The sequence below is a fragment of the Labeo rohita genome, chromosome 10 (genome assembly GCF_022985175.1).
Source record: "Labeo rohita strain BAU-BD-2019 chromosome 10, IGBB_LRoh.1.0, whole genome shotgun sequence".
NCBI classification, from domain to species: domain Eukaryota; kingdom Metazoa; phylum Chordata; class Actinopteri; order Cypriniformes; family Cyprinidae; genus Labeo; species Labeo rohita.
Window position 1 is genome coordinate 2682378 of NC_066878.1, and position 27767 is coordinate 2710144.

Below are 27767 nucleotides of genomic sequence, written 5' to 3' on the forward strand. Positions count from 1 at the left end.
CAGAAGCAATAGTACTAATCTCAATCTGGCCTCAGTGAGATTGCTTGACACTAAAGCACCCTTTCACATTTAAAAGTGATTTGTGGAAATGTTTGCACTCGAAGTCCATGACCCATGAAGTTGAATTTGAGCTGGTCATACATAGAACATCTTTAAAGAAAAACAAAAGTTTGCTTAAAAGTCTGAAGAAGAAAAAATCACAAAAAGAGAAATATGTAATATATAATATCTAAATATGTTATATTATTATAATATCTTTATTATATAATATTTATATTGCATATTTTCATATATTTTAATTGTATTATTTATTCAAAAAGTGGGGTTAATTAAATATTAAATAACAATTATATGAACAAATTTTGGTTTGAATGCATGAAGCGGAGAACTAAAACTTGTTTGCACTTGCATAGTCAAGGTTTTCTCATTTCATGAAAAAAAAATCATATTATCAAAGGTCACAAGATCACATCTGTTCCAGCACTGAACTTGAAATATCAGTCCATTCATTGTGCCATTAAGCCATGAAATGTTAACTCCAACATAAGTTAAGTGTGAATCAATTTTAAGCTCTTTTATGCTCCGTGGCACGAGGTCAACACACCACCAGTTGCCCGCGATCAACAACAGGGCTCAGTGAGCGCTCTTAATGAAAGGAGAAGTTCTTCTGCCAGCTGTCACATTTCTGGTGGCCTTTGAAGAGGGGGCTGCTGGGAAATGGGAGGGAGGGAGGGGGTCACAGCTGCAGGGCAACTGCAGATCAACCACAGTGAGTGAGCTGAAGATGTCAGAGAGAGAGACAAAGGTCACAACCCCTGAAGCTCTGGCACAGACTTCAAGAAGCTCACCTTCACCAGCATCCAGCACAGGGGAGAGGGTGAAACAATGGAAACAAAGAATATCTCCAGCACACGTCACTGATTAAAGAAAGGCCAGACGGAGACATGTGTTAGAGTGTACATACATTTTCGTAAGATGGGGAAAATAAACCTTAGATGGGTTGACGACTGTGCTGCATGCAGGTTGTGCTGAAACTTTGTTGTTCAGAATTCAAGTTCAGATGCAAAAGCCTCTAAATCCATCCAACGTATTTCTTTAAAATTAGCATTTCTTTTCTGGCTACTTTGTATAGGTTTCTATGTAAGTACTGGTGCTTCTGATTGAGCTGAGGCTGGAATTGAACTAGTTTGAAGTAGAAGTATTTGATGGATGTATACCATGTGTTAGGAACATTCACTCAGTGTCATTATCTCATTTTTAACCAAGATGGCTTTTAGCTGGTTTTGCATCTGAACTCTTCATATACAGATATACAGATGATAGCGGAATGACTGTAGTGACATCATCTCTGTGTGCTCCAGTGAATCCAGAGGTATCCAGTGAAATGTGATATCAGAATAGCTGTTGTAACACCACTGCATTTCACTAGATACCACTGCATTTACTGGAACATACAGTGATGGTGTCACAGCAGCCATTCTAATATATTTAACTGGATATCATAGGTATGATATAAACATTTTATCAGGATATCTGTTGTGACATCACCACTGCATTTCACTGGATACCACTAGATTCACTGGAGTGAATCTAGAGTGACTGGCGCTGTCCAGTGAATCAAGTGGTCTCCAGTGAAATGCAGTGATGATGTTATAACAGCTATTCTAATATCATATTTCACTTTGGATTCAGTGGAGTGTGCAGTGATGCTGTCACAATAGCCATTCGGATATCATATGTATATGATACCTCTGATATCTAGTGAAATGGGAAATAAGAATGGCTGTTAAAGGAGAAGTCCACTTCCAAAACAAAGATTCACATATAACGTACTCAATCAATTGTCATCCAAGATGTTCATGTCTTTCTTTCTTCAGTCGTAAAGAAATTGTGTTTTCTGAGGAAAACATTTCAGCATTTTTCTTCATATGATGGACTGATATGGTGCCCCAATTTTGAACTTTCAAAATGCAGTTTAAATGCGGCTTCAAACGATCCCAATGCGGCTGTAAACGCTTGTCTTGTCTCTCTCGTCTGTCTCTGTCTTGACTCTGCCTAAACTGTTTTTGTTCCGGTTCATGACAGTTACGGTATGTCGAAAAATTGCCATCTCATGTTCTCCCTCAACTTCAAAATTGTCCTATATCGCTGTTTTACCTTTTTTGTTAAGGGTGTTTGACCTTCTTTGCATGTTCACTTTGCAGCGATGTAGGATGACTTTGAAATGATTTTTGAAGTTGAGAGAGAAAATACGATTGGAGTTTGTCGACATACCCTAACTGTCTTGAGTCAGAATACACAGAGTTCAACGAGAGCAAGGCAAGACGAGCGTTTGAGAATAAAAAGTATTTAAATTGTATTTTTTAAAAATGAAAATAACCGATCGTTTTGCTAGATAAGACCCTTCTTCCTCAGATCGTCTACAACCGCATTGGGATCATTTATAGCCGCATTTGAACTGCATTTTGGAAGTTCAAAATCGGAGCACCTCATCTGTCCATTATATGAAGAAAAATGCTGAAATGTTTTCCTTAAAAAACATATTTTCTTTACGACTGAAGAAAGAAAGACATGAACATCTTAGATGACAATGGGGTGAGTACATTATATGTGAATCTTTGTTTTGGAAATGACTTCTCCTTTAAGACACAATCACTGCACGCACCAGTGGTATCCAATGAAATGCATGATGTTACAACAGCTATTGTGATATCATATTTTACTTTATCTCTTTATTTTAATGGATACCACTGGATTTATTGGAGTGCGCAGTGATGATGTCACAATAGCCATTCCGATATCATATTTTTATCATACCTATGATAGCCAATGAAATATGTGACCCTGGACCACAAAACCAGTCTTAAGTCGCTGGGGTATATTTGTAGCGATAGCCAAAAATACATTGTATGAATCAAAATGATTGATTTTTCTTTTATGCAAAAAATCATTAGGGTATTAAGTAAAGATCATGTTTCATGAAGATTTTTTGTAGAATTCTTACTGTAAATATATCAACACTTAATTTTCGATTGCTAAAACTTCATTTGGACAACTTTAAATTTTGATTTTTTTATACCCTCAGATTCCATATATTCAAATAGTGTCTCGGCCAAATATTGTCATATCCTAACAAACCATACATCAATGGAAAGCTTATTTATTCAGCTTTCAGATGATGTATAAAGCTCAGTTTAAAAAAATTGACCCTTATGACTGGTTTTGTGGTCCAGGGTCACATATGTAATCAGAATAGCTGTTGTAACATTATCACTGCATTTCAATAGATACCACTGGATTTACTGGAGTGTGCAGTGGCGGTGTCACAACAGCCATTCTAATATAATATTTCACTGGATATCATCGGAATGGCTACTGTGACATCATTGCACTCCAGTGAATGCAATGCTGTGATGTTACAACAGCTATTCTGATATCACATTTAACTTTATCTCTGCCTTTCACTGGATACCACTGGATCATGATGATTTCACAATGGCCATTCAATATCATATTTATATCATACCTATGATGTCCAGTGAAATATGATGTTAAAATGGCTGTTGTGACACCATCACTGCATGCACAAGTGAATCCAGTGGTATCCAGTGAAATGCAGTGATGTTACAACAGCTATTCTGATATCACATTTTACTTTATCTCTGCATTTCACTGCATACCACTGGATTGTGATGATGTCACAAAATAGCCATTCCTATATCATGTTTATATCATACCTACAATATCCAGTAAAATATGTTATCAGAATGGCTGTTGTGACACAATCACTGCACACTCCAGTGAATCCAGTGGTATCCAGTGAAATGCAGTGATGGTGTTACAACAGCTATTCTGATATCACATTATCTCTGCATTTCACTGGATGCCACTGGTTACACTGGCGTGCGCAGTGATGATGACACAATAGCCATTCCAAAATAATATTTATATCATACCTACGGTATCCAGTGAAATATGATATCAGAATGACTGTCATGACACCATCACTGCACACTCCAGTGAATCCAGTGAAATGCAGTGGTGATTCAACAGCTATCCTGATATCACATTTCACTTTATCTCTGCATTTCACTGGATACCACTGGACTCACTGGAGTGTGCGGTGATGGTATCACAACAGCCATTCTGATATATTTTTCTGGATATCATAGGTATGATATAATTATGATATCAGAATGGCTATTGTGCCATCTTCACTGCACACTCCAGTGAATTCCAGCGGTATCCAGTGAAATGCAGTGATGTTACAACAGCTAATCTGACATCACATTTCATGTTAGCTCTGCATTTTCAGAATGCATTATCAGAATAGCTGTCGTAACATTATCACTGCATTTCAACTGGATACCACTGGAGTGTGCAGTAATGGTGTCACAAAGGGCATTCTAATATCATATTTCACTATATATCATAGGTATGATATAAATATGATATCAGAATGGCAATTGTGACATCATCATTGCAATTCACTGGATACCACTGGATTCACTGGAGTGTGCAGTGATGGTATCACAACAGCCATTCTGATACATTTCACTGGATATCATAGGTATTATATTATTATGATATCGGAATGGCTATTGTGACATTACTGCACACTCCAGTGAATCCAGTGGTATCTAGTGAAATGCAGTGATGATGTTACAAGAGCTATTTGGATATCACATTTCACTTAATCTCTGCATTTCTCTGGATACCACTGGACTGTGATGATGTCACAATAGCCATTCCCATATCATATTTATATTCACTCTATGATATCCAGTGAAATTATATTTGAATCGCTGTTGTGACAACATAGTGCATACACCAGTGAACCCATTGTTGTCCAGTGATATGCAGTCATGATGTTACAACAGCCATTCTGACATCACATTTCACTTTATCTGTGCATTTCACGGGAGACCACCTCACCAGAGACTAATTTTGTCAGGAAACCGTGAGAATCAGTCCAGAAGATCAGCTCACAGTTGTAATTAAGCACCTGTGAATGAGTGTTTTCTACACCAGCAGCTGTGGATTGCGATGGATTCGGGTTAAACATTGACCCAGGAGGCCGTGCTTCAGCGCAGGAAATACACACAGCGGCTCCAAACCTCCATCTCAACCTGCTGAACCTTGCTGACCCGAGTACTTTGTCTTCCTGGAAGACCAAACCATTTCCTTTGTGTAGCGGGCTGTAGTTAAATTATAAGTAGCTTTCTGGGCTGCCTCCAGACCCCCCTGTCCCCCCTGTCCACCGGCGCGATCCAGGATATCAGAGGATGTGAGACAGACAAACGGTCGTTTGTGCACTTTAAACGCTGACCTCGGTTCAGACGTGTGACTTGTGCGTTTGCCCTCTCCTCTGTTTTGAAGCCAAAAGGAAACCGGGGGTTACTGGCAGTTCAAGCATGATAAGCATCTCTGGATGGAGAAGTTCACATGAAGGAAAGGTTATGTGAAGTTGAAGAAAAGAAACCTCATTAGAGGATTAAGGTAGAGGAAAAAAGGGAGACAAAAGCATCGCCTTCAAAAAGAGCCTGGAAGTGGAAACATGCAGCGAAATCACTACTTTTACTCACCTTACAGTGGCCCTTAAATAAGTTTGACATTTTTGTTACACTTAAAAAAACACTAAAATGTCAAAGAAAACGTCACTTTCTGCGTCATTTTTGCAATTACTTTAAATATTATACACATTTTTTTTGTGAAATGTTTTTCGCAAATGCTTCTAGGCTTGATTTTTTTATCTTATAACTGGATGTATCAGACAATGAGGAAATGCTGTAATCTATATGCATGCAAAGCAACAACTTTGGCTCGAAATGTTTATTCTGAAGATTGCTTTAAGTGGCCAAAAGGAAGTGCAAAATTGAGATCAATGCAATTCTCTCACAATGGCTGGACAAGGCACTTTTCAAAATGGAAGCCAACTACCTGTTTTCCCATAATTATGAAACATTGTTTTCCAAATCCTCCTTACCATCTCTTTCCTGCCATTGTTGAGAACTGGCAGTCATGCAAATACCAGTTTGGAAAGTCTTTTTATATATTCCACTCACTTACGACTTGTCACGATGAATGCTGGTAGTTCAAAAGTTAAGTGTTGGTTAACCTGATTCTCGCATCTAGTTGCTTGGAGATGCTCATAATAAAAAGCATGTTTTTCACAGGTTCACTAATGTTCATCTGTAAAACCAACAAATGTCAAAGGTTAAAATTTTACGGTTGTACGGTTACTGTAAGGTTATTTATTAAAAAGCTTTGTAAGCATATGTAAATATAGGTAACAGATGACAAACCCTCATTCAGTTCTGTGCATTTCAATATTTTATTACGCTATCAGTGCAAATAAACACCAAAGACAGAACAGAAGAAAACCAAAAGGCTCCAGTCATCACAGGAGTATATGAAAGTTTTTTTTAGTTATTCACAATGCAGAGCCATTGCAGACTGACTCTAAATTAAACAAAGCAATGTTGTATTTATTTATTTTTTTTAACTAAGAACAAACAAAACCATTCAGAAAAATATGCACGTTCCTCAGGTTTGAACAGTCAAGGACTGCATTTGCAGACGATTATGGTTTAAGTACCCAACTCTCCAAGATAAAAACATCTATTTTAAGACTTGACATTTCCCCATAACACAGGGACTCCCCATGCGTGTGCATGCTACAGGCAGCAAAGAGCCTCGGACAGAGCAGTAGATGTGAACAAAGATTATCTTTAGCACAACATAGACATGCAGAAAAGTGTCGTCCTCCAGTACCCATATTTACATTATTACAGTTTTCTTATGTACAACGCAAGACGTTAAAAACTATTTTTTTTTGTCTTGAACGATACAAAATAGTCATCTTCAAAACAATATTTACATAAATGTATCTAATCATTGTCAAAACATGAATCGTACAGAGAATGTGGAATAAAATCAGATTTTTTTTTTTTGGATAACATTAAAGACGTGAGGGCCTTTATCTGAAAAAAAAAAGAAAAATGCAAAAAAGGTGAACATAAACAAAAGAATCAGACTGAATTCCAATCCCTTCTCACAGTAGAGTGTCTGATTTACACAGTATCCTGAAACATCCATAAATATCATAATTACCCATCATGGCTTTGGTGGACGAACGGTATCATCTTTCAATATTCAAATTTTTGTCGACAACGTAAATGCGTGAATGCTACATACAGGATATTTAGATATAAGATACAAAACAACAAATGATACAAAATTGTAAAAAGATACATTTCATTGGCTAAAAATATGACACTCAGGTTTTTTTTTTTTAAACATCATGCCATTATCACCACATAACAGCTATAGTTTCATTCCTGATGAAAAATAAAGCACTGTAAATCTAAGCTACGATTATAGAAGATTCCAGTAATTGTTGCCGCCTTTCGATCACATGTGAAAACCCTCTTAAGCTCAGCTAGCTTTCCAAGAAAGATACCTGATAGATTACACTGACGTTCCTTTAAATTCCGCCGTAAGAAAATATACTTTATAACTGGATGCCACGAATCCAATATTGTGCTTAGACTGTACAATTTTCTTTGCCTCGATAAAACAAAAAGGGTCCTGATTTGGCTGTAGATAAATATAGTGTGAAATTAGCAGTAACGTTTCTGGATTCATCAATAATACATGTAATAGGATGTTCTTCATAAATGTTTCAGTTGTGGAAAAAGGAAAAGCTTTTTGTGGTGGACATTTTACATTGTGCTGGACAAAGAAGTTAGCTTAGCATACACACGTACAAAAAAAAAACATGACATCAATAAAAATAGCAAATTAACTATTTGTACAAATGAAATCAGTGGCGAAAAGCCAATGTTTTAAACTGAACTACCATGTTCCATGGTTAAATTTATTCAGTTTCTGTTTCAGAATGAAAATTAATAAACATCTTATAGACAAGTGACCATACACACAGATCTTCAGCTTTGCTGTCTTTGGCAGTTCATATCTACCATTTTTTCAGAGCCGTTCAGGCTCTCTTCTCTCTAGCTGTGAGTCTGTCTGTGGACCGGAGAGTTTATCCTGTGCTCATAGTCAATACACGCCTCCACTTTTGCACCCATGATACAGTGGGGCGGCTGCACCTGATCCCGGAGCTCAGGTCTGAGCTGACCGTTTCCTCGCTGAAGCATGTAGTAAAGAATCGGATTAGACCTGGTTAAAGGAGGTGAGTCTGGACTGGATCTCTCTTCTCTAGTAAAAGTTTCTCCAGGAGACCCCTCAGGTTCTTTTTTAACAGGTTTGGGGCTGGCTTTGGGAGAGCCCCTAGGCCAAACCAGCACCCCCCCAGTGGTATCAACAGGTGTACGTGCTGTAGAATAGGGGTACCATGGTAAGTTCGACAACTCCTGAGAGAAACCAGGTTGGGTTAAGCTCCCATTGGCTGAACAGTTCGCCTGAGGGATGAAAGGACTTGGGGTCGCTCTGGGTTGGGATAGCTCTTTCAGACAGTTTTCTGACAGGAGGAGTTGCTTAAGAACATTGAAGCCTTGGCTTTCTCTGGAGAGAGGCGTTTTGCTCCTTGGACTCAGTACTAGCTCTTCTTTTGGTTTCACCATCGCTCTACCATTGAATTCAGGTGTTCCAGACACCAGATTGTCACTTGTAGTATCGCGAGACGGTTGACAGAGTTCATTACTTAGGCGCTCTGCAAGCTCAATGCACAGTTTTCTTTTTTTAGGAACGGGGCTTTGAAAATCCACTGGCTCCTCTTTTATGGAGTTCCTGAGGAGCCTGGTATGAGGGTTTGAATGGTAGGTAGCATTCTGCTGTTTTAGAAGCTGGCTAAGAAGTCCAAATTTAGCAGCCGTTTCTGTAGGACAGAGTTCAGGTTTTGTGTCCTGTGCTTCTGCAATGGGTGAGTGTTGTGATGGTCGTCTCTGATGGTACGCTCCATCATCGGAGCTATCGGACGAATGATTCTCTTCTACCGGCTCAGTTTTGATATTGAGGTCTGGAGAAGGTCTGTTTGAGCTGTCATAGTTGACAGAACCCCGCTGAGGTTTCTCCAGCCCCCCTGAGGTTACTTCCAAGACTTTGTGCCCACTGGTTCGATCCTTCTGGGAAGCTGTTCCCAGCAGAAGCTGCAGTACCGTGCGCTTCTCAAGAAGGTTTTCTATCTGCGTTGATGCAGAAGGTGATCGCTCACATTTGTGAGCTGGGAGAGCAGGAGGAGAACCTCCATCCAGCACTGAGGCTCTGCTCCGCTTGGATGGAACAACGAGTCGATCCAAAAGGACCTGAGGCTTGTCCAGCTCAAGTTCTGGGCTTTGCCTTCTGCTTGTAGGCTTGTGAGAGTGTAAAGGAGGGGGCGAAGGCGATAAGTTCTTAACGCCACTCTGGGCCAGATTCTGCAGTAGCTTGCTTGCACTGAAAGGAGGCTCCAACGTCTTTTCGCTTGAATGAGCTTTAGACTTACATAGATCTAAGGGACTGGACTGGGCATGGGGTGAGGGGAAGGAATATGAAGGGGAGATCGAGTTGAAGGTCGCTGTCTGCCGGTCTAGAGGGCTCCGCGTTCTGCTGTCCTCAGGTGTGCCAATTCGTTTCAAGCTGCTGATTATTGCGTCAGGCCTTAAACTAGGATTATCTGAACTTTTGTTTACCTTCTCGTTATTTCTGCGGTCCAGCAGTAACTGCATTAGAGTGACCTTATCATGGGATTTCACGTCTGGGCTGATATCCAGATCTGTGGCCTCACGGACCTTTGGCACAGAAGGTTCCAGCTTCCATTTGTTTGTGAGAGACTCTGTGAGCTTATCCACAGAGGGGGTAAAGGAAGAGCAGGCCTCGGATTTTTGGCTAGGCGCTCTGCTTTTCATTGAGAGGTCGATGGGGGAACAGCTGGAGAAGCTCTCTGCATCGCTGCTGTCTTTGGTCAGGCTGTTATCCTGGCTGGAGTACTCGCTCTCAGAGGAGGCACGGCTCGGGAGGATGCCGTAATTGTCCTCTAGGTGTCCGTTCCTGGTGAGCTGTTGCTGGGAGTTGTGATTGTTCAGAAGTAGAAGCAACAGGCTGCTGCAGTTTTGTGGCGGTCGACCGTGTCTGTCGAAGGGCCGTCTATCTTTGGGGGGTCTCATGGAGGGTGAAGAAACTGAAGGGCTTTTTTTGCCGGAGTTTACCGCTGGTGGGGGGAGTGTTCCGTTTTGAACATTTAAAGAGCTTAGCATGTCTGGGGCAGCTGTTGGCTGTCCCATGCTGGGAGGCCTCTTATCCTGCGTTTGCTGGGTAGCCATGGCAGCCAGCCTCTCGCTGGCTGATCGACTGGTTAATTGTGCTTTTATGGCCTGCTCTCTGGAGTACTGCTGTAGATGAGCCTCGCTGGACAGCAACAGGGCCAGCTGACTGCAGGCGACACTGGGCTTGGGTGAAGGGGCCGGACTGGTCCTAGTCCGTACCATATTGGCAACAGCCTTGAGTCGCTCTGTGCAGGACAAGGATTCAGAGCTAGTGGGCTGGGCAGAGCTTTGAGAAGAATGAGGAGAATCAGAGCTTCGTTTCTGACGACAGTAAGGCACGGTGTTATGGTTCTGTTGCTTGCTTTTCCTCATAAGGCTTTTCAGGCGGCCTGACGCTGTGCCGTAACTCTGGTAGGTTTCCTTCTCAGCAGGAGCACTTGCACTGCTGTCCCTGTCGAGCGATTTGTGGCTTTGAGAAATGTGCTGTGACAAGGCGACGCTCTGGAGCCGGGAGCTGAAGGACTGCAGCAGAGAAGCCAGCAAGGTGCTCTCCCCCTGCTCAGAGCCATCCAGGCCTCCTTTGTAGTGCTCCTTTCTCTGTCCGTTCACTTGTTCACCTGTTTGTTTCTGGCTGTCAGCTTCACTCCATGCTTCTGAGCGAAGCAGCCTGGCTTTTTTAAGATGCTGTGAGGTCGCACTAGGTGGGCTACCCTTGTCTGGTGAGGGGGAGCCATGGTTGGGGAGCTGAAACACCCTAGTCACCCTGTTGGCGTTCTCTTCATTGCTGTGCACTGGTTCGGATCTCTGTGTAGCAGTGGCAGCAGGTCCAGTGGCGACCGGATGCATTAGCAAACCTTCCAGATATGTTAAAGCAGCAGAATCCTGGTGAGTTTCAGGGCCAGACTCCACCCCATGAGTCATGTTCAACAGTAGGATGCCCTGATGTGATGTTTTACAACTAATGAAAATGTCTTAGTAAGATCTGTGCCATAAATGATGAGAGCAACTCCAGCAATGCTTAGGATTTTACTCCTTTTCAGTCAAAGAGTTTTACATACAGGACCAGTGGGCACTTCTAGCTGGCATCGCTGTGCATTCTATGTGTAACTCCACACTGCTTTAAAACATGTTGAGCACATAGTCAAAGGACTGAGGAGTTTTCTCTGTCCTGATGAACCGTAAGCTCTATATTGGGGAGATCTTCAGGGAGTAACCAAAGGCTTGGCGTTGCCTGTTTGCTCTTCTGATCTCAGACGTGGCCACACGGGAACCTACAGCACAAGAAAAGAAAACACTACATGAGTGACAAGCATCAACATCCCAGCATCATCAGAACAAGCACTGTAACTTTCTTTGAAGTCGCTGTCAAAACCAATTATCACAAAAAAACTAATTAAATCAAAGCAAAAGAGAAACTTAACATAAAAGAGAGTGAACATAAAACTTGTTTGACAAACTCTTTATGGGGACTCCAGCAAGTGTCAATCAAACTGCTCTGACACGCAGCTGAGATTCCTTTTCAGCACGTCTCAATGTTTGCTCTCATGTGTAAAGAAGGTTTTTAGATGTTCATTACTTCCCATTTGGCTGTGCATTTCTGAGAACTAAATTCATTTGCAGCATGACAGGAAAACATTAAAAACTATTGTTAAATTCAGTAAAATAAGTTTTTTCCTTATTTCTCAGACAGGACAATCTCCCTGGCATAACAGGATTAAAGAAGTGAATACCCATTCAAAAACGGCTGTCAGCAGCCCTTCACGCTCAGGCCGGTAGTGGCTCAGCAGGGCTGGCAGGTGTAGAGGGGCACACATGGCACACCTGTCAGACCGCTCCTCTGCAGAGCCACGGCATCAGATAACATGACAGCACCGCTGGCTGCTCGCTCGACGGGTCTGAACCCTGTCAGAACTGCTTCCATAAACACTCCTGACTTCCCACTGTCAGGGCCACCACCACAAAGGTTAATTAATACAGGATTCCAGCTCCCCTAAAGCAGTGCTCAGCTGCCAGAGAACATCTTACCCTCCATGTCCTGCCCCTTCAGCAACGGGGTAACATGTTACAGCGGTTTGCCGAGGAGTTAAGCTCGACCTTGAGCCGGGGATGCTGTTACAGCAAATCAACAGCACGCTCACGCTTGGAATATCCCAAATGTGCCTTAGTAACTTAAGATCCTGAAGATGACGTGACAGGAAAATCCTGTGAGAATCGGCACAAGGTCACTCGCATTTAAATTTGATGCAAACTGCATTAAGTTGCAAAGGTCGGGTGCAACAGGTTACAATGGCAAGGAGGAAAACTAATTCAGTCTCAGTTACAGGCTCAACCTGGGCTTCTGACCTAAATTTAACAATGAAGAGGACAACCTGCTAGAACGGGGACATGTGACGTCTCACGCTAATCTTAACGGGGCAGATTAAGATTAATTTCCTGCCAAAGGAGGTGCTGCTACCCTACAAATAAAAGTTCAAACTTGGGACAGACGAAGATAAACAGGCTGGACCGTAAGAACAATGAAGTAAACACATCATTCAAGACAAATCAATACTGGGCTACAATCGGATCAGGCTAGATTAGATCTGTCCATGAAAACAAAAGGAAGACGTTAAGAGATAGTTCAGCCAAAAATGAAAACTCTGTCATCATTTACTCACCCTCATGTTGTTCTAAACCTATATGACTTTCTGAAATATGACCCTGGACCACAAAAGCAGCCATAAGTAGCACGAGTATATTTGCAGCAATACATTACATTGTATGGGCCAAAATAGATTTTTCTTTTATGCCAAAAGTCATTAGGATATTAAGTAAAGGTCATGTTCCATGAAGATATTTTGTAAATTTCCTACCGTAAACATATCACAACTTAATTTTTGATTAGTATTGGTAAGAACTTTAAAAGTTTTCTCAATATTTTTTTTTTTTTTTTTGCACCCTCAGATTCCAGATATTCAAACAGCTGTATATTGGCCAAATATTGTCCTATCCTAACATCACCACACATCAATTGGAAGCTTATTTATTCAGCTTTCAGAAGATGTATAAATCTCAATTTCAAAAAATTGACCCTTATGACTGGTTTTGTGGTCCAGAGTCATGAAAGGGGTCCAAAACATGATATCGTTCAACTGAATGATTCCTTTGAAGTTTAACAAGGTAAGACTGGTATATAAATACTTAAAATAGACTCTCAGGAAATAAGACTTGCATTGTGAGAGAAGAAAGCAGGTCTAAGGTGCGATCTCACATCATACCCTCCATTCGCCTTTCTCACACATGACCCTTTTACACAAGAAATACAAAATATGTTTTCTCTCTCCCTCTCTCTCTTCTCTTTTCCCCTCCATCTCTCTCCCTCCAGCGGTCCGCAAGTGATTATCCATTATCTCTGACAATGTCAAACATTCACACCCAACAGCATTTTAAGTGATTTCACTAGCCAGTGGTGAAGGGAACAGCGGCAGACAGGAAGCTTTATCATGGCAGGGCGTCTTTCTTTGCTCACCCAGACACTATGAGCAGGAAGGTCAAACCATCATCAGTGGCTGAGAGGCAATTTCCCTTGAGGAGCCGGACAAAAAATGGCCTTAACTGCGAATGCCGGACTTCTTGACGCAAATGTCAGGGATTTGAGATTCAAAGCCAATCCGGCGATGCTCACATGTGGGGTATGAAATTAATTGGAATTCAACCCGTCCCACAAAGTACCCTAACAAAAAAAAAAAGGTTAATGAATGATCCCCATTATAAGGAACCATAATCCATTTGCGCCATTTAAAATGCATGATTAAAAATAGGGTGAGCCGCAGGAACTGTGCTGCGAGTCAAGGTCAAGTACGTCTGAGTCTCGGTGCACGCAACAGCTGGAGTCCATGCAAAGCGCTCAGTGTTAATAAAAAGTGACAACCCAGTCCTTGCTGCGCGTATCGCTAATATCTGACACCAGACTGGCAGACGCTTCCCCGGCGTTAAAGGTAAGCCAAGGTTAAAGAAATTTTAAAGGAAAGGGAGCCGTGTGAATCGCTTTCCATCATGTTATCGTAGGCAGCTGGTGTTCAGCCGGGGCTATGGGCGCTCAATCGGATACGCAGGACAGAGTTTGTAAATCCAATATGGCTCGAGAAAATTAAATAAGGGGAGCGACGTGCTACCTAAACAAACACGACTGTAACGTCTACACCAGTGAACTTTTGCTCTTTTGGAGTAAAAAGAGCAAATAAACAGACCCTCCGATGCCATGGAGCTTTGCAAACGTCTGCTATAAATCTAAAACCAAGTCAGTCAGAACAAACAAACTGGCTAAGAAACGAAACACAAATGTCGGCTGACAGTGAACTTATTTAAAAGAAACATGACCAGTTAGTAAGCACAACAAACTAAACTTGCTGTTTCCTTATAATTTTGTTTCATATTAAAAAAAAAGGGTAAAAAGAACAAACAGAAGTAAAAGACAAACAGTAGATTCAGAACTGGTGCTGTTTGGAAAAAAAGGCTGTAAAATAAAATAATAAAATAAAATAAAGCTGTATGGTACATAAATATAATCAAATAAATAAAATCCAAGTCTAAAATTAAACTTTCATTTAATGTAATCGCATTCAGCTCATTATAATTCTGCTGGTCGGCTCATAAGGAACTCCAGTGCTTCCATATTTATAAACTTCAGCGTATGTCTAGAAATTAATAGATTCTATTAATTTCCTTAATCGATTAAGTGCACTTAACCAATGAAAAAACAAAGCACCTGGGTTCCTCCTCTTGGCACATCATTCCAGCTGGCAAAAATGTTGGCAGGACATGCCAACGAAACGCCACCCGAGTACAATTACAGCATCTCATTCACTCTCCACTCTTAACATTGGGGCTATAAAACGCACACACACACACACACACACACACACACACACACACACACACACACTCCTGCTACTCACAAAAACACTTTGACTCCACTTGCCAGCTCCTCCATATCTACTCACCCGCTGTCTCCTTAATCACAACACAGGCAGTTCCAAATCGATCTTACCCTGCTCCTCACTGCTCCTGCTACTAGTACAACACAAAATCCTGCTACACCTCTAAGCTTTGAATTGAATTGGCCTTTCCCACAAGAGGATAAATTGGAATTTGAATTGCAAATGATAGGAAGTGGAATTTGCTGAATTGGAACTCAAAGATATGTAACAGGAAATTTCAGGAAATTAAATTTTCTTCCACATCGATTTTTTGTTTTGTTTTGTTTTTTTTAATGTTGTTTTTTATTCTGCTACTTAAAGTCAAATTTTAGTTCTCGTTCAAATTCAGATTTCAGTCCTAGTTCAAATTCAGATTTCAGCCCGAGTTCAAATTCAGATTTCAGCCCAAATTCAAATTTATATTTCAGTTCTAGTTCTAATTTACGTTTCAGTCCAGGTTAAAATTCAGATTTTAGTCCTAATTCAAATTTATATTTCAGTCCTAGCTCAAATTCAGATTTCAGTTCTAGTTCTAATTTACATTTCAGTCCTGATTCAAATTCAGATTTCAGCCTGAGTTCAAATTTATATTTCAATCCTAGCTCAAATTCAGATTTCAGTTCTAGTTCTAATTTACGTTTCAGTCCTGGTTTAAATTCAGATTTCAATCCTGGTTCAAAATAAGATTTCAGTCCTGGTTCAAATTTAGATTTTAGTCCTAGTTCAACTTCAGATTTCAGTCCTAGTTCAAATTCAGGTTTCAGCCTTAGTTAAAATTCAGGTTTCAGTCCTAGTTCTAATTCAGATTTCAGCCAGAGTTCAAATTCAGATTTCAGTTCTAGGTCAAATTCAGATTTTAAAAAAAGGTAATTGTAATTTTTTTTCTCACAATTCTGACTTTTTTTCAGAATTGCATGACATAAAAATCACAATTCTGAGAAAGTCGCAACTCTTAGAGATAAATTCAGAACTACAAGATAAAAACTCACAATTCTGAGAATTTCTCAGAATCTTAAGTTTATATCTCGCAATTGTGACTTTTTTCTCAGAACTGTCTTAGTTTAAATTCAGATTTCGGTCTTAATTCTAATTCAGATTTCAGTTCTACTTCAAATTCAGATTTCAGTCCTGCTTCAAATTCTTATTTTAGTCCTAGTTAAAACTCAGGCTTCAGTCCTAGTTCAAATTCAGGTTTCAGTCCAAGGTCAAATTCAGATTTCAGTCCTAGTTTAAATTCTGATTAATTAAAAAACGGTAATTGCGTCTATCTCACAATTTTGACTTTTTTTCCTCAGAATTGCAAAATATAAATTCACAATTCAGAGAAAGTTGCAATTCTGAGAAATAAAGTCAGAACTATGAGATAGAAACTCACAACTGTGACTTTTTTTTTTTTAGTCTTTTACAAATTCAGATTTCATTTCTAGTTCAAAGTCAAGTTAGAACACAGTTTTGAATGACATGCAGCTCTGGAGCATTCAGGTTCATTCCTCAGCACTTCACAAGTGTTTAGCACAGATATGAATTCCCATGCTACTGCAGTCTTACTCCAAAAGGTCACCTAGACGGATGAGTCAATTTAAAGCACACACAAATGCACAAACGATCTATTCCCCTCCAAGAAAACACCTTTAACAACCGCTAGAAATCTCCACTTCAAGAAAGCCCTCAGGACTACAGCAGCAATCTTCACACTTCCTAGAACTACGTAAGACAACAGTGTCCCGACTATAAGCTTTGTTTAATGACGGCTAATGAGAGCGGCCCTCCGTTACAGAGGCGACGGGAGTGCAGACAGAACGGGCGTCTTCGCTGCACATCTCGGGAGGCTCAGACAGGTGAAGTGTGGTAATCAATTTGCTCTACCGGCAGGACTGCTCAGCAGAATACTAATGAATCTCTCTCTCTACACACACACACACACACACACACACACAAATAATCCCGGGCTCTCACACATTCACTCAAACACACATTTCAACTCTTTCCTTGGCTGGAGGGAATGAAAAAACAGCTGGGCTGATCACTGCTGCCCTCAAGGCTGTGTGTGAGCGTCAGGGTACAGATTACATGGTCGTTCTACTTGACGCTTTTAAAACAGCTACGGGGGAAACGAGGTGAAAGTCAAACCTGGAGTACAACCCCAGCTGCATGGCCCCGTTTGAACACAAACACATGCACGTGGACACATTTAGAGCCAGGAATATACAAAACAGTAACCAAACACGCACCTGCAGCTGCCACACGCAGGTACAGATGCGGCCGAGGTAAACACCAAAGAAACACATGAGCAGTCACCCATATAAACACTCAAGGGGAAAGGTATGTCAGAGGAAAAAAACTATTTATCATAATTTAGGGATGGAGATGAAACTTTAAACCCCACCTCTCTATTTGTACACAAAAATATCCACAGAAGTCTAGCCCGCCTCATAATGAAAAGATGCTTTACATTTATGGTCTCTGATGTTTCTAACTCTGCACACATGTTTATATTTAGTTATATTTAAAAAGTTTCAGTTCAATTAATTCAGTTTATCTTTTACCCCATTTTAACACAGATTTCTGTGGAGAACGGAACATGAGAACACCCAAACAGAGGTTAGAATCCATCATGGCAGCGCTTATCTGTTACTCAGGAAAAAGGTGGATAAATAAAATAAAATGAAAAAGAAATTACTTGGTATCAACACAAAATCAAAACCAGCTCATGGCATTTCCCTGATCCCGTTCCTGCCATCATTTCCTGTTCTCTCTCCACAATCATAACAATAAAAAAAAAGAAAGAAAAAACAACATGCTGGTATAAACAATATAAAGGCTCTGTGGAGTTATGCAGTCCTTATAATTAAATCCCTCAAATAAATGGGACAGTTTTTTTCTTTTAAATAAATAAATAAAAAAAAATACACTACAATTCAAAATTAACAGTGTAAAATGATTTACATATGGAAATATTTAAAAAATACATTAAAATATTTGAAAAAAATAGAAAGTTCTTCAAAACTTAAATACAGTCTTTCTGGGCATAATACACTTCTTTCAAAAAACCATTTTGAATAGTACTGTATTTTTTTTAACTTTTTTAAAAAAATATATTTTCATATATATATATATATATTTGTTTTTTCTCCTACAATTTATCTGTATTTTTTGGAAGCCCATTTACCACTAAATTAAAAAAAAAAAAAAAAAGGTAATGGTGACTTTTTATCTCACAGTTCTGACTTTTTTTCTTAGAATTGCGTGATATAGTCTCACAGTTGTGAGTTATATAATTCAGTATTGCGCGATATAAACTTGCAATTGCGAGAAAAAAACCCCTCACAATTCCGATAAAGTAAGAATTGCAAGATATAAGTCGAAATTCTGAGAAAGAAGGTTAGAATTGCGAGCTATAAAGTCGCAAACTCAAAAGAATTGTGTGTTTATCTCGCAATTCTGACTTTATTTCTCAAAATTGTGAGTTATAAAGTCAGAATAGTGGTATATAAACTCGCAATTGTGAGGAAAAAAAAGCAAAATTGTGTGAAAAGGCACAATTACCTTTTTGCTTTTATTCAGAGGCAGAAAAGGGTATTTACCATAGTATTTACCTTTAATGTAAAACAAAAGAACGACTACACAACATGTCAAAGCATCCACTAACTGTTAGGCCACGTCTCTTTTATTGACATGACAGTGAAACGATGAAGGAAAATGACTGGCAGAAGAAGAAACAGGATGTGAAATGTTGACTTGATGTGTTGAGCTGGATTCAAAATCACATCGCCACATCAGCCGTAGGCCTCAACGTGTGCGAGTATGCAACTAACAGCTAGGCCACGACTAGCCACTGTGCTGTTAGTTCCTTCCGCTCTGTGGTCAACAGGGCAGCGGTACAGTAAAGCCAACAGCACATTTTACATCAGCAGGAATAATTCACTTTTTACACGTCGAGTGTCATTAATCGCCTCTAACAAGAGGACGCAACCTCACCTTGGCAGTTTCACTCACAGCTGGAGAGTAGAAAGAGAAGCAGCACAGGAACACACAGGAAGCTGCCATCCTCTCCGAACTGATGTGTGAAGACAGCCAGGAGCTATAAAACTAGAGTGAAAACCTCAAAACGAATGAACAGAAAAAGCAGGCTGCCGCAGCGCTGCTGATGTCTGCGCCCTTGACACACTGACACTGTCATGTGACACTCTGTCATCCGCCACCTGGCAGAACCCCACCCTCTCACTTCCTCCTCCTGGTAACCCAACGGCATTGAACTACATCACAATGCCTCCCACCCCCCACCCCCCAACACCAGCGGAAGGTAGAGAGGGTCACCATGTCCTCATCTGTAATCCTCTGCCATTCTTCAGCAGCCCGGCTGGAGGAGGCGGCACCTGCCACAAGGGGAGAATGCCCAATTAGGCAGCTGTCACGCAAGGCAGAGGCTCCAAACTCATCCCTGTCGAACTGGAGAGCAGCTGTGGGTGCCAATTACAGCGAAACATTAACCGCTTCCATTCCAGGAAAAAGCAAGAGCCCGGGCAACACATGACGTTCGACGATTCCAGGTTTCAGCCTGCGGGCACTGGAACCTTATTACCGGCCCGTGCCCCGTTCTTCCCGCACCAGACACCAAGACGTCTACTCTGAAAAAAACCCAACATGGTAAACAGAGCTGATCCAAGTGAAATTAAGTGAAAGGCAAAATTGTTTTGTAAAATTGTGTTATTATTATTATTATTTTTTGGGAAAATGGTCTGTTTATTTCCAGGTTTAATTTTTTTAAAATAAAGAAATACACAAAAATATATTTATATAGCATTGTCTTTTTTTGTTTAAAAAAAGGGGTAAAATTGACCAAAATGTTGTTTATGTTTTTTAATGTTTTTTTGTTACATTAAGCATTTAAAATTGTGTTATATATATATATATATATATATATATATATATATATATATTATATATATATATATATATATATATATATATATATATATATATATATATATATATATATATATATATATATATATATATATATATATACACACACACACACATATTGTTAGACGTATATATATTTTTAACTATACGTTTGTTTGTTTTTTGTTATATTAAGCATTTTTAAAATTGGTTTGTACACTTTTATTATTATTTACTTTTTTTTTGTTAAATGGTCTGTTTATTCCCAGGTTATTAATTTTTTTAAAATAAATAAATGCATAATATATATTTATACAGTATTGTCATTTTTGGTTTAAAAATATGTTAAATTGACCAAAAGGTTGTTTATTTCCAAATTTCTTTTATGATATGTTTTTTACTATATTAAGTATTTAACATTTGTTTTGTAACATTTTATTATATATATATTTGAGGGTTTCAGACCATTTAATATATATATATATATATATATATATATATATATATACACACTATTGTGAATTTGTTTTAAATTTTTCCAAGATGCTGTTTATTTCCAAATATGTTTTTTGCTATATTAAGCATTTAAAAATAGTTTTGTAAAAAGTATGTTTCTATATTAATACATGTGTATATCACATATATGCATGTTTTGTTTTAAATTTGTCATATTGTCTGAAATGTTCAGTTTATTTCAAGATTATTTTAATTGTTTTTTTTTGTTACATTACATTTCATTATTTTCATTATTTTCATTATTATTAAAATTTCATTATTTTCTTTTTTGTAAAATGGTCTGTTTATTTGAGGGTTTCAATTCCCCAGATTTCCAATCAATCCATATATCAATATTTTTACATTCATATAGTTTCCTTCACATAGCCATACTGTAAAAATAGTGACACAAAACATGAAATTGAACCACAGTTTCATTTCCACACACATGCTGCGGTTTCAATCATGATCCAATTACGATACTGTTTAACACTGTGATGTATTAAATCATGACTTTTGTATCCTAATACATATATAGTGAGGTAGTTTGTGGTACCTAACACAAACTAATGTTGAGGGCCGGAAGGCCAAATCATCTTTTCACTTCCTCTCCAACCTTTTTCTGCCAAAAGAGTGAACAGTAATGTAACATTTCCATGTTTAAATCAGATCTTCACAGGCCTGGGGCCTCCATAATCTCCCTACTGTTAATTAAATGACGAGGGAGCGTAGGCGAGCCGAGAGGAGAGAGGGACAAAGCTGCTGGGTCTCCTGCCACAGCAAGACTCGTTAATATTAAAGATTTATGCTCTTCCCCCGCCATCGCTACAGACCTTACTGCGCTATGCGTGTCTGTTTGGGTATGTGTGTTTTTAGGACAATGCATTGCAATGCAAAACAGGCGATCGCTTCGGTCTCAGCAGCGTGTCAGGGAGCATGGAAATTGTTGACAAATTTGTTGTGATTGTATAATTTATCATCTCAAAACACTTCTGTTTTGAGTAAGACGGAAACTAATCTGCAACTGCGAAATGAAATGAGCTGGACGCCAGCCGGCGGAAGATTTACGACAGAGAGGATCCGGAATCATGACAGTGGTTATTGATCATTTAGTCTCCATGGTTTCTCCGTTTAATCGAAAAGTCGCAAAACGGTGATAATGGACGCCTGAGGGACAGATTAGATTAGCACAGATACCTCAAGCTGCTTTTTGATAGGCTCTTCTTCCAAGTTAACATCAGGTCAACCAAGTTCACTCTAAAATTAAGAGGTTAGCGTGCTATGAAAAACTCTACTCTGACTTACTTACTTCTGTGGAACACCAAAAGCGAAATTTGAAATAACATAGTGATTTTTTTACATGCAACTGCAAAATACAGGGAAGCTTTCAAATCTCAAAAATCATCATAAAAGTAGTTCAAACAATTCTAATGCTGTAATCTAAGTCCTTTGAAGCTATAAAATTGCTGTGTGACAAACGAACACAATTAAATTGTATTTAATGACCAATCTTACCATCAAGCAGGCCGTTGTTAACCACTCTGACTTTGTTATTATAGGCTTTCACACTGTGCAGTTCTGGAAACTCAGTTCTTAGAATTAGCCAGGAAGGTGGTTTATCGCTGCTATCACGTTTTTCATGTTCGTGGAGTAAATATTTTCACATGGCTTTTTAAAAATGCAGGGTAGACAGTGTTTTGTATGCATTCGGCCAAGCAATGTACACTTACGTCATTGGGAAGTCCTACAGAACTGTATTTGACGCTACTCTGAATTAGGAACTAATTTAGTTCCCCCAAACAGAGTTTCTAGATTCTCTAGTGCAAACATGCCAAAAAGCAGGAACTTTCGCCAATAGTTCCAGGAACTATGAAAAGGTTCCTCGGGTGTGAAACCCCTATTGAGCCAATTAGTCGAACTTGAGAATCAAATCAGTTCAATTTGTGATTGATTCATTCATATCAGTTCTGTGAATTGGATCAATTGATTCATTGAAAAGATACAGCTCAAAGAATGATTCTAAACTCTTGAACATGCCAAAAAAAGACTTAGATTGTCAAGATATTAAACTTGTAATCTGTCTGTTTTTCACAAAAAGCAATTGTTTGCTTTCAGAACATTTGAAATACGATGCATAAGATGAATGAACTGCTTTTATTTAAATACTTATTTTTATTTTTGCATGTTGCATATTAGGACAATATTAGACATTTTAGAAAAAAAACACACACACACACACACACACACACTTTAATGCAATTCTGTAATATAATTAGATATAATGGAACAAGTTTTTTTTTTTATTTTGAACAGTGAGATTTTTAATGTTTTTTTTTTTTTAAAGAAACCCCTTCTGCTCACCAAGCCTGCATTTATTTGATCCAAAGTATAGCAAAAAAACAAAAACAAAAAAAAAACAGTACAATTTTTAAATATATTTACTATTTAAAATAACTGTTTTACGTTTGAATATATTTTAAAAATTTAATTTATTCCTGATTTCAAAGCTGAATTCTTAGCATCATTACTACACTCACATGATACTTCAGAAATTATTCTAATATTCTGATTTGCTGCTCAAAAAACATTTATTATTATGATTATTATTATATTAAAAACAGCCAAATAGATTTTTTTCAGGTTTTTTTGATGAACAGAAAGTTCAGAAGAACAGCATTTATTTAAAATAGAAATCTTTTGTAACATTATGAATGTCTTTATCATCACTTTTAATCAATATAAAGCATCCTTGCTAAACAAAAGTATTAATTTCTATAATTTCTTTCCAAAAAAATATATGTTACAAAATTTTTATTTTAGATAAATGCTGATCTTTCGATCTTTCTATTAATCCAAGAATCCTGAAAAAAAAAATGTACTAAACTGTTATATATTATATGTTATTATATGTTAAATATTGATAATAATAATAATAATAACAATAATGATAATGATAATAAATATATATATATTTCTTGAACAGCAAATCAGCAAATTAGAATGATTTCTGAAGGATCATGTGACACTGAAGACTGAAGTAATGGTGTTGAAAATTTAGCTTTGATCACAGGAATAAATTACATTTTAAAATTTAGAAAAGTTATTTTAAACACTAAATTTCTTTTCAAAATTTTATTGTTTTTGCTGTACTTGGGACCAAATAAATGCAGGCTTGGTTAGCAGAACAGATTTCTTAAAAAAAAAACATTAAAAATCTTACTGTTCAAAAACTTTTGACTGGTAATGTATACATAGAGAAAAACATAAGTTAATAGTCATAATTTAAAGAATGGTTTTAACTCAACGCCACATTTTTTGTACTAAATAATTTTGATTTTACTAAAAGTATATATATAAAAAATATATAGTAAATACAGCATAATAAATACATAAAAACATAACATAAAAAAAAAAAACTAATTCTTTAAAGGGGTCATCAGATGCCCATTTTCCACAAGTTGATATGATTCTTTAGGGTCTTAATGAAAAGTCTATAATATACTTTGATATATTAAAAATTCTCAATGGTTGTGAAAAACAACACCCTTTTTACCTTGTCAAAATGAGCTCTGCAAAAATCATCCCATTCTTAGGGATTGTTCCTTTAAATGCAAATGAGCTCTGCTCGCCCCGCCCCTCTCTTCTCTCTGCTGCTCTGAGAGATTGTTTACTGTAGCCGCATTATATACTTTAGCTGTAGTATATAACTAGCACGTTATAAAAAAAACGCTTATACTCACCACACGACCACCATTTTCATTATTACATCCAGCAACACAACACCTCAATCGCTCAATCTGAGATATTCTTGTCTAACTTACATCCCTGCTCCGGCATCGAAACAATGGAGGTTGGACTGTGACAGCTGACCTGAGGTAAGACGCTCATGTCAATCAACTATCGTGGGAGCGGCCTCTGTGGGTGTGACGCCACACCCATACATATTTTTACAATTAATTAAAAACCATTGCATGGGTTTTTATCATTATAGGGTAGATTTGTACATGCACTGCCAACACACATTAATGTTCAAACAACATGAAAAGTGAACTTTGCATCTGATGACCCCTTTAAATTCTCTCTCAATACTACTAAGATTACTTCCAGTCCAAACTACTTCAGCAAACTCCCGTGTGACGTAAAGCGGGAATTTTACACTAAGCTTATGTGTGACCGCAGGGCAGTAGGGCAGTGAGACTGCAGACTTAATGGTGGTTTAACCGTTAATCGCCACAGATGAAAACGGATGCAGGAGTTAAAAGCACGAGAGGAAGCGGTTAGCGCACCCGTTTGAATGGCTAAGTTACGTTAAAACCCCTCTCACTCCATTTCAGGCCCATTTTCAAACCGCACACACCCTCTTTCCTGGCTGCAGCGGAATGTGTGGCACTAAAGAGTCGTTTCAAAGCGTCTGAGGATAATCGAAGACAGCCCTTGACTGGCGCCTCAACGCAGCCACAATATCCGTGGACGCAGGAAGACATTGAGGGGTTAACCGGGGTGGGGTGGGGTAAATGAAGGATTTTACAGTGCCCCCGATTCCCCCCCGATTCCCCCCGCTCCCCCCTCTTCCTGTTGTTGCTGAGAGTCACAGGGCGAGCGCATGTGACCTTGAGATGCATCGCTGGCACAGTCAGGGCTGCCTTGCCTGCAGGCGTCCTTGAACTGGATCTGCAAGACAAAAACCTTCACACTGCCAGATAGACATCTCAAATCTCCCCCCCCCCCAACCCAACCCCAAACGTCTCTCTCTCTCTCTTTTCAATCTGCGCGTCTGTTATCTCCTCCCCAGCGGGGGAGTCTTATCTGAATGCTGGATCTTTAACCTTAACACTGAACTCAGACAGAGGCGGAATTTCAAAATGTCTCACTGGTGTATTTTTAACCTTCTTCCACAGATTGTGTGTCTCTGTTTCAGGGGATTAGATGACTCTCCATGGCATCTAAGACACTAGCCAGGACGACTTGGAATACAAGGTTTTTTTATTATTTTGCAGGATAACTACTTGTAGCTCCCAGCAGCCCCCTAACAAACTTTTGATGACATCCATCACAGCATGATGGGGGAAAAAAACCCCAGCAGGATGAGCTGGTTTTGGTTTTATCATTTTGAGTTCTGCATGACTGTTTTTGTAAGACAAAATTTGCATCCTAGCATGTCCGCATCCTCAAAAGGCTTCTTACAGGAATGTTCTGGGTTCATTACAGGTTAAGCTCATCTGACAGCATTTGTGGTATAACGCTGATCACCACAAAGTAACTTCTACTCATTCCTTTTTTTTATTTGAAGAAAAGCGAGGTTACAGTGAGGCAATGGCAGTGCATGGGGCCTAACTTCTAGAGGACTGAAAAGCAGAAACGTTAAGATTATCATGTTATAAAAGGACTCCTATTAATTTGTCTATTAAAACTATGTTGTTTGTGTTGTAAAGTCGTTCTTATCACTTTTATTGTCGTTTTAGGGTTTTAGGAAATATGTTCTCATGGCAACAAGTTATAAAATTCAATACAACATGAACATAAATTCATGTTAACACACTTACTGCCTACATTATTTGGCTATATTATTGAAACAATGAGTATTTTAATCTTTATAGACTGACAACATTCACTTCCGTTGTAAGTGTATAAGTATAACCTAGGTTTTTGCTTCTTTTAAGAAAAGGAGGGTCAATTTTGACTTGAAAATTTGATTGAAATGTGATTTTTCTATTAAAATGTTTCTGTCAATTGAAATAAAGCTGAAATAAAATATAAATATTAGATGAAAACCTAAATGAAAATAGAAGCACTGACTTTGCAATTAACTAAAATAAAAAACGCTTACTGTAGAAGTACTAATATTACTAAAAATAAATTAAAACTAAATAGAAATATTAAAAATAATAAAAATAAAATATAAATCCAAGATGAAAACGTAAACTTAAATGAAATTCAGAAATACTGCCTTAGCAACTAACTGAAATAAAATAATCTTACTATAAGTTGAAGTACTAAAATTACTAAAACGGAAATAAAATTAAAGCTAAATAGAAATATTAAAAAAGGAGGAATGACTAGAGGGCTCTGAAGCAGCCACTCTAGTCAATGCTTGTGTTTGTACCCGTTGAAGCATCTCTCCCCACTGCATTGCTAGAGTTAGGCTAATTCCCCGCCTCGTCCCTACCCTTGAATTTCCGTAGGCGGGATTTAATTTAATGATATTCTGATGGACAGCGTTGTGACATCAATGGACGCGTAAAACAAACGTCGTAGTCCAAACGAGCCGTTCGTTGTAGTTCTTGAAAAGGGATTTTTTTAAAAACTAAATATCTCCCTTTGGAGTGGACTTTGAGATTTGTAACTTTTTTTATGCCCAAAGATACACACCACACACTGACTAAAATTCAAAAAGTGAAAAAGCATAATAGCACCTCTTTAATAAATACTATAATAGTATATAAATAATACTACAATCACACAGGTGGCATTCAACATTATACAATAAGTGCTGTCAAATCAGCTCAATTTGTTTTGAACTTGGAAAATTCTTTTAAACAACTAAATCAGTTCTCGGTTAACAAGCATGTTTGGCTGGTGAACACGATGGCTTGGCTGGTCCACCAGCTAGATCTGCATCACTTAGCACCAGCTAGCACGCTGGTATGAGTCATTCCACTCCCCTCCTCCCCATCGCTTGGAGTCACCATCATAAAAGTGCAAAAAACAATTAAAAACAAATCATTTTGGCCAAATATCCATCTCCAGTGCCTTCCTAAAGAAGACAAATGCCGCAAAAAGACAAGTAACACGCTGCAAGTGTTACAGGAGAGCATGAAGCACCTTTTATCATCATGCAAATGCAGTGCCCTTGGTTACACAAGGTTCATCACTTTAAACAAATATTTGGACTGTCCTCTGTACATTGACACCGAGGTGGGGGAAGCAGGGAGAAATGTCATGTTTAAACACTAACCCTGCCTCGCAGCTAACAGGAACACAACACGCATCCCGCCCAGCCGGCCGGGAACGTGTGGATCGTGTCCTTCGCGGGAGACCTTGCAGTGCCGTGCCGACTGACCTTTCCTGACTGTAACGCTATCGCATGTCATATGTGATCCTGCTGGAAACCATCTGCCATGGACTCCTCTGGCAGCACGCAGGAGTCCGAGACGTCACCGCTCTCCTCACCTTCGCTGGAATTCATCAGATTACCGCAGGA

General features: G+C 38.8%; 1 protein-coding gene across 1 annotated transcript in view; it reads right to left on the reverse strand.

The window, feature by feature from the left end:
* Nucleotides 1-6315: 6315 nt before the first annotated feature.
* The window catches only part of nrip1b (nuclear receptor interacting protein 1b), a 35556-nt gene continuing 14104 nt past the window's right edge, over nt 6316-27767 (reverse strand). The window contains exon 2 of the mRNA XM_051120960.1: nt 6316-11479. Coding sequence (XP_050976917.1) covers nt 8016-11129 — 3114 coding nt within the window. The 5' untranslated portion in view covers nt 11130-11479 and the 3' untranslated portion in view covers nt 6316-8015. The remainder of the gene's footprint in view (nt 11480-27767) is intronic.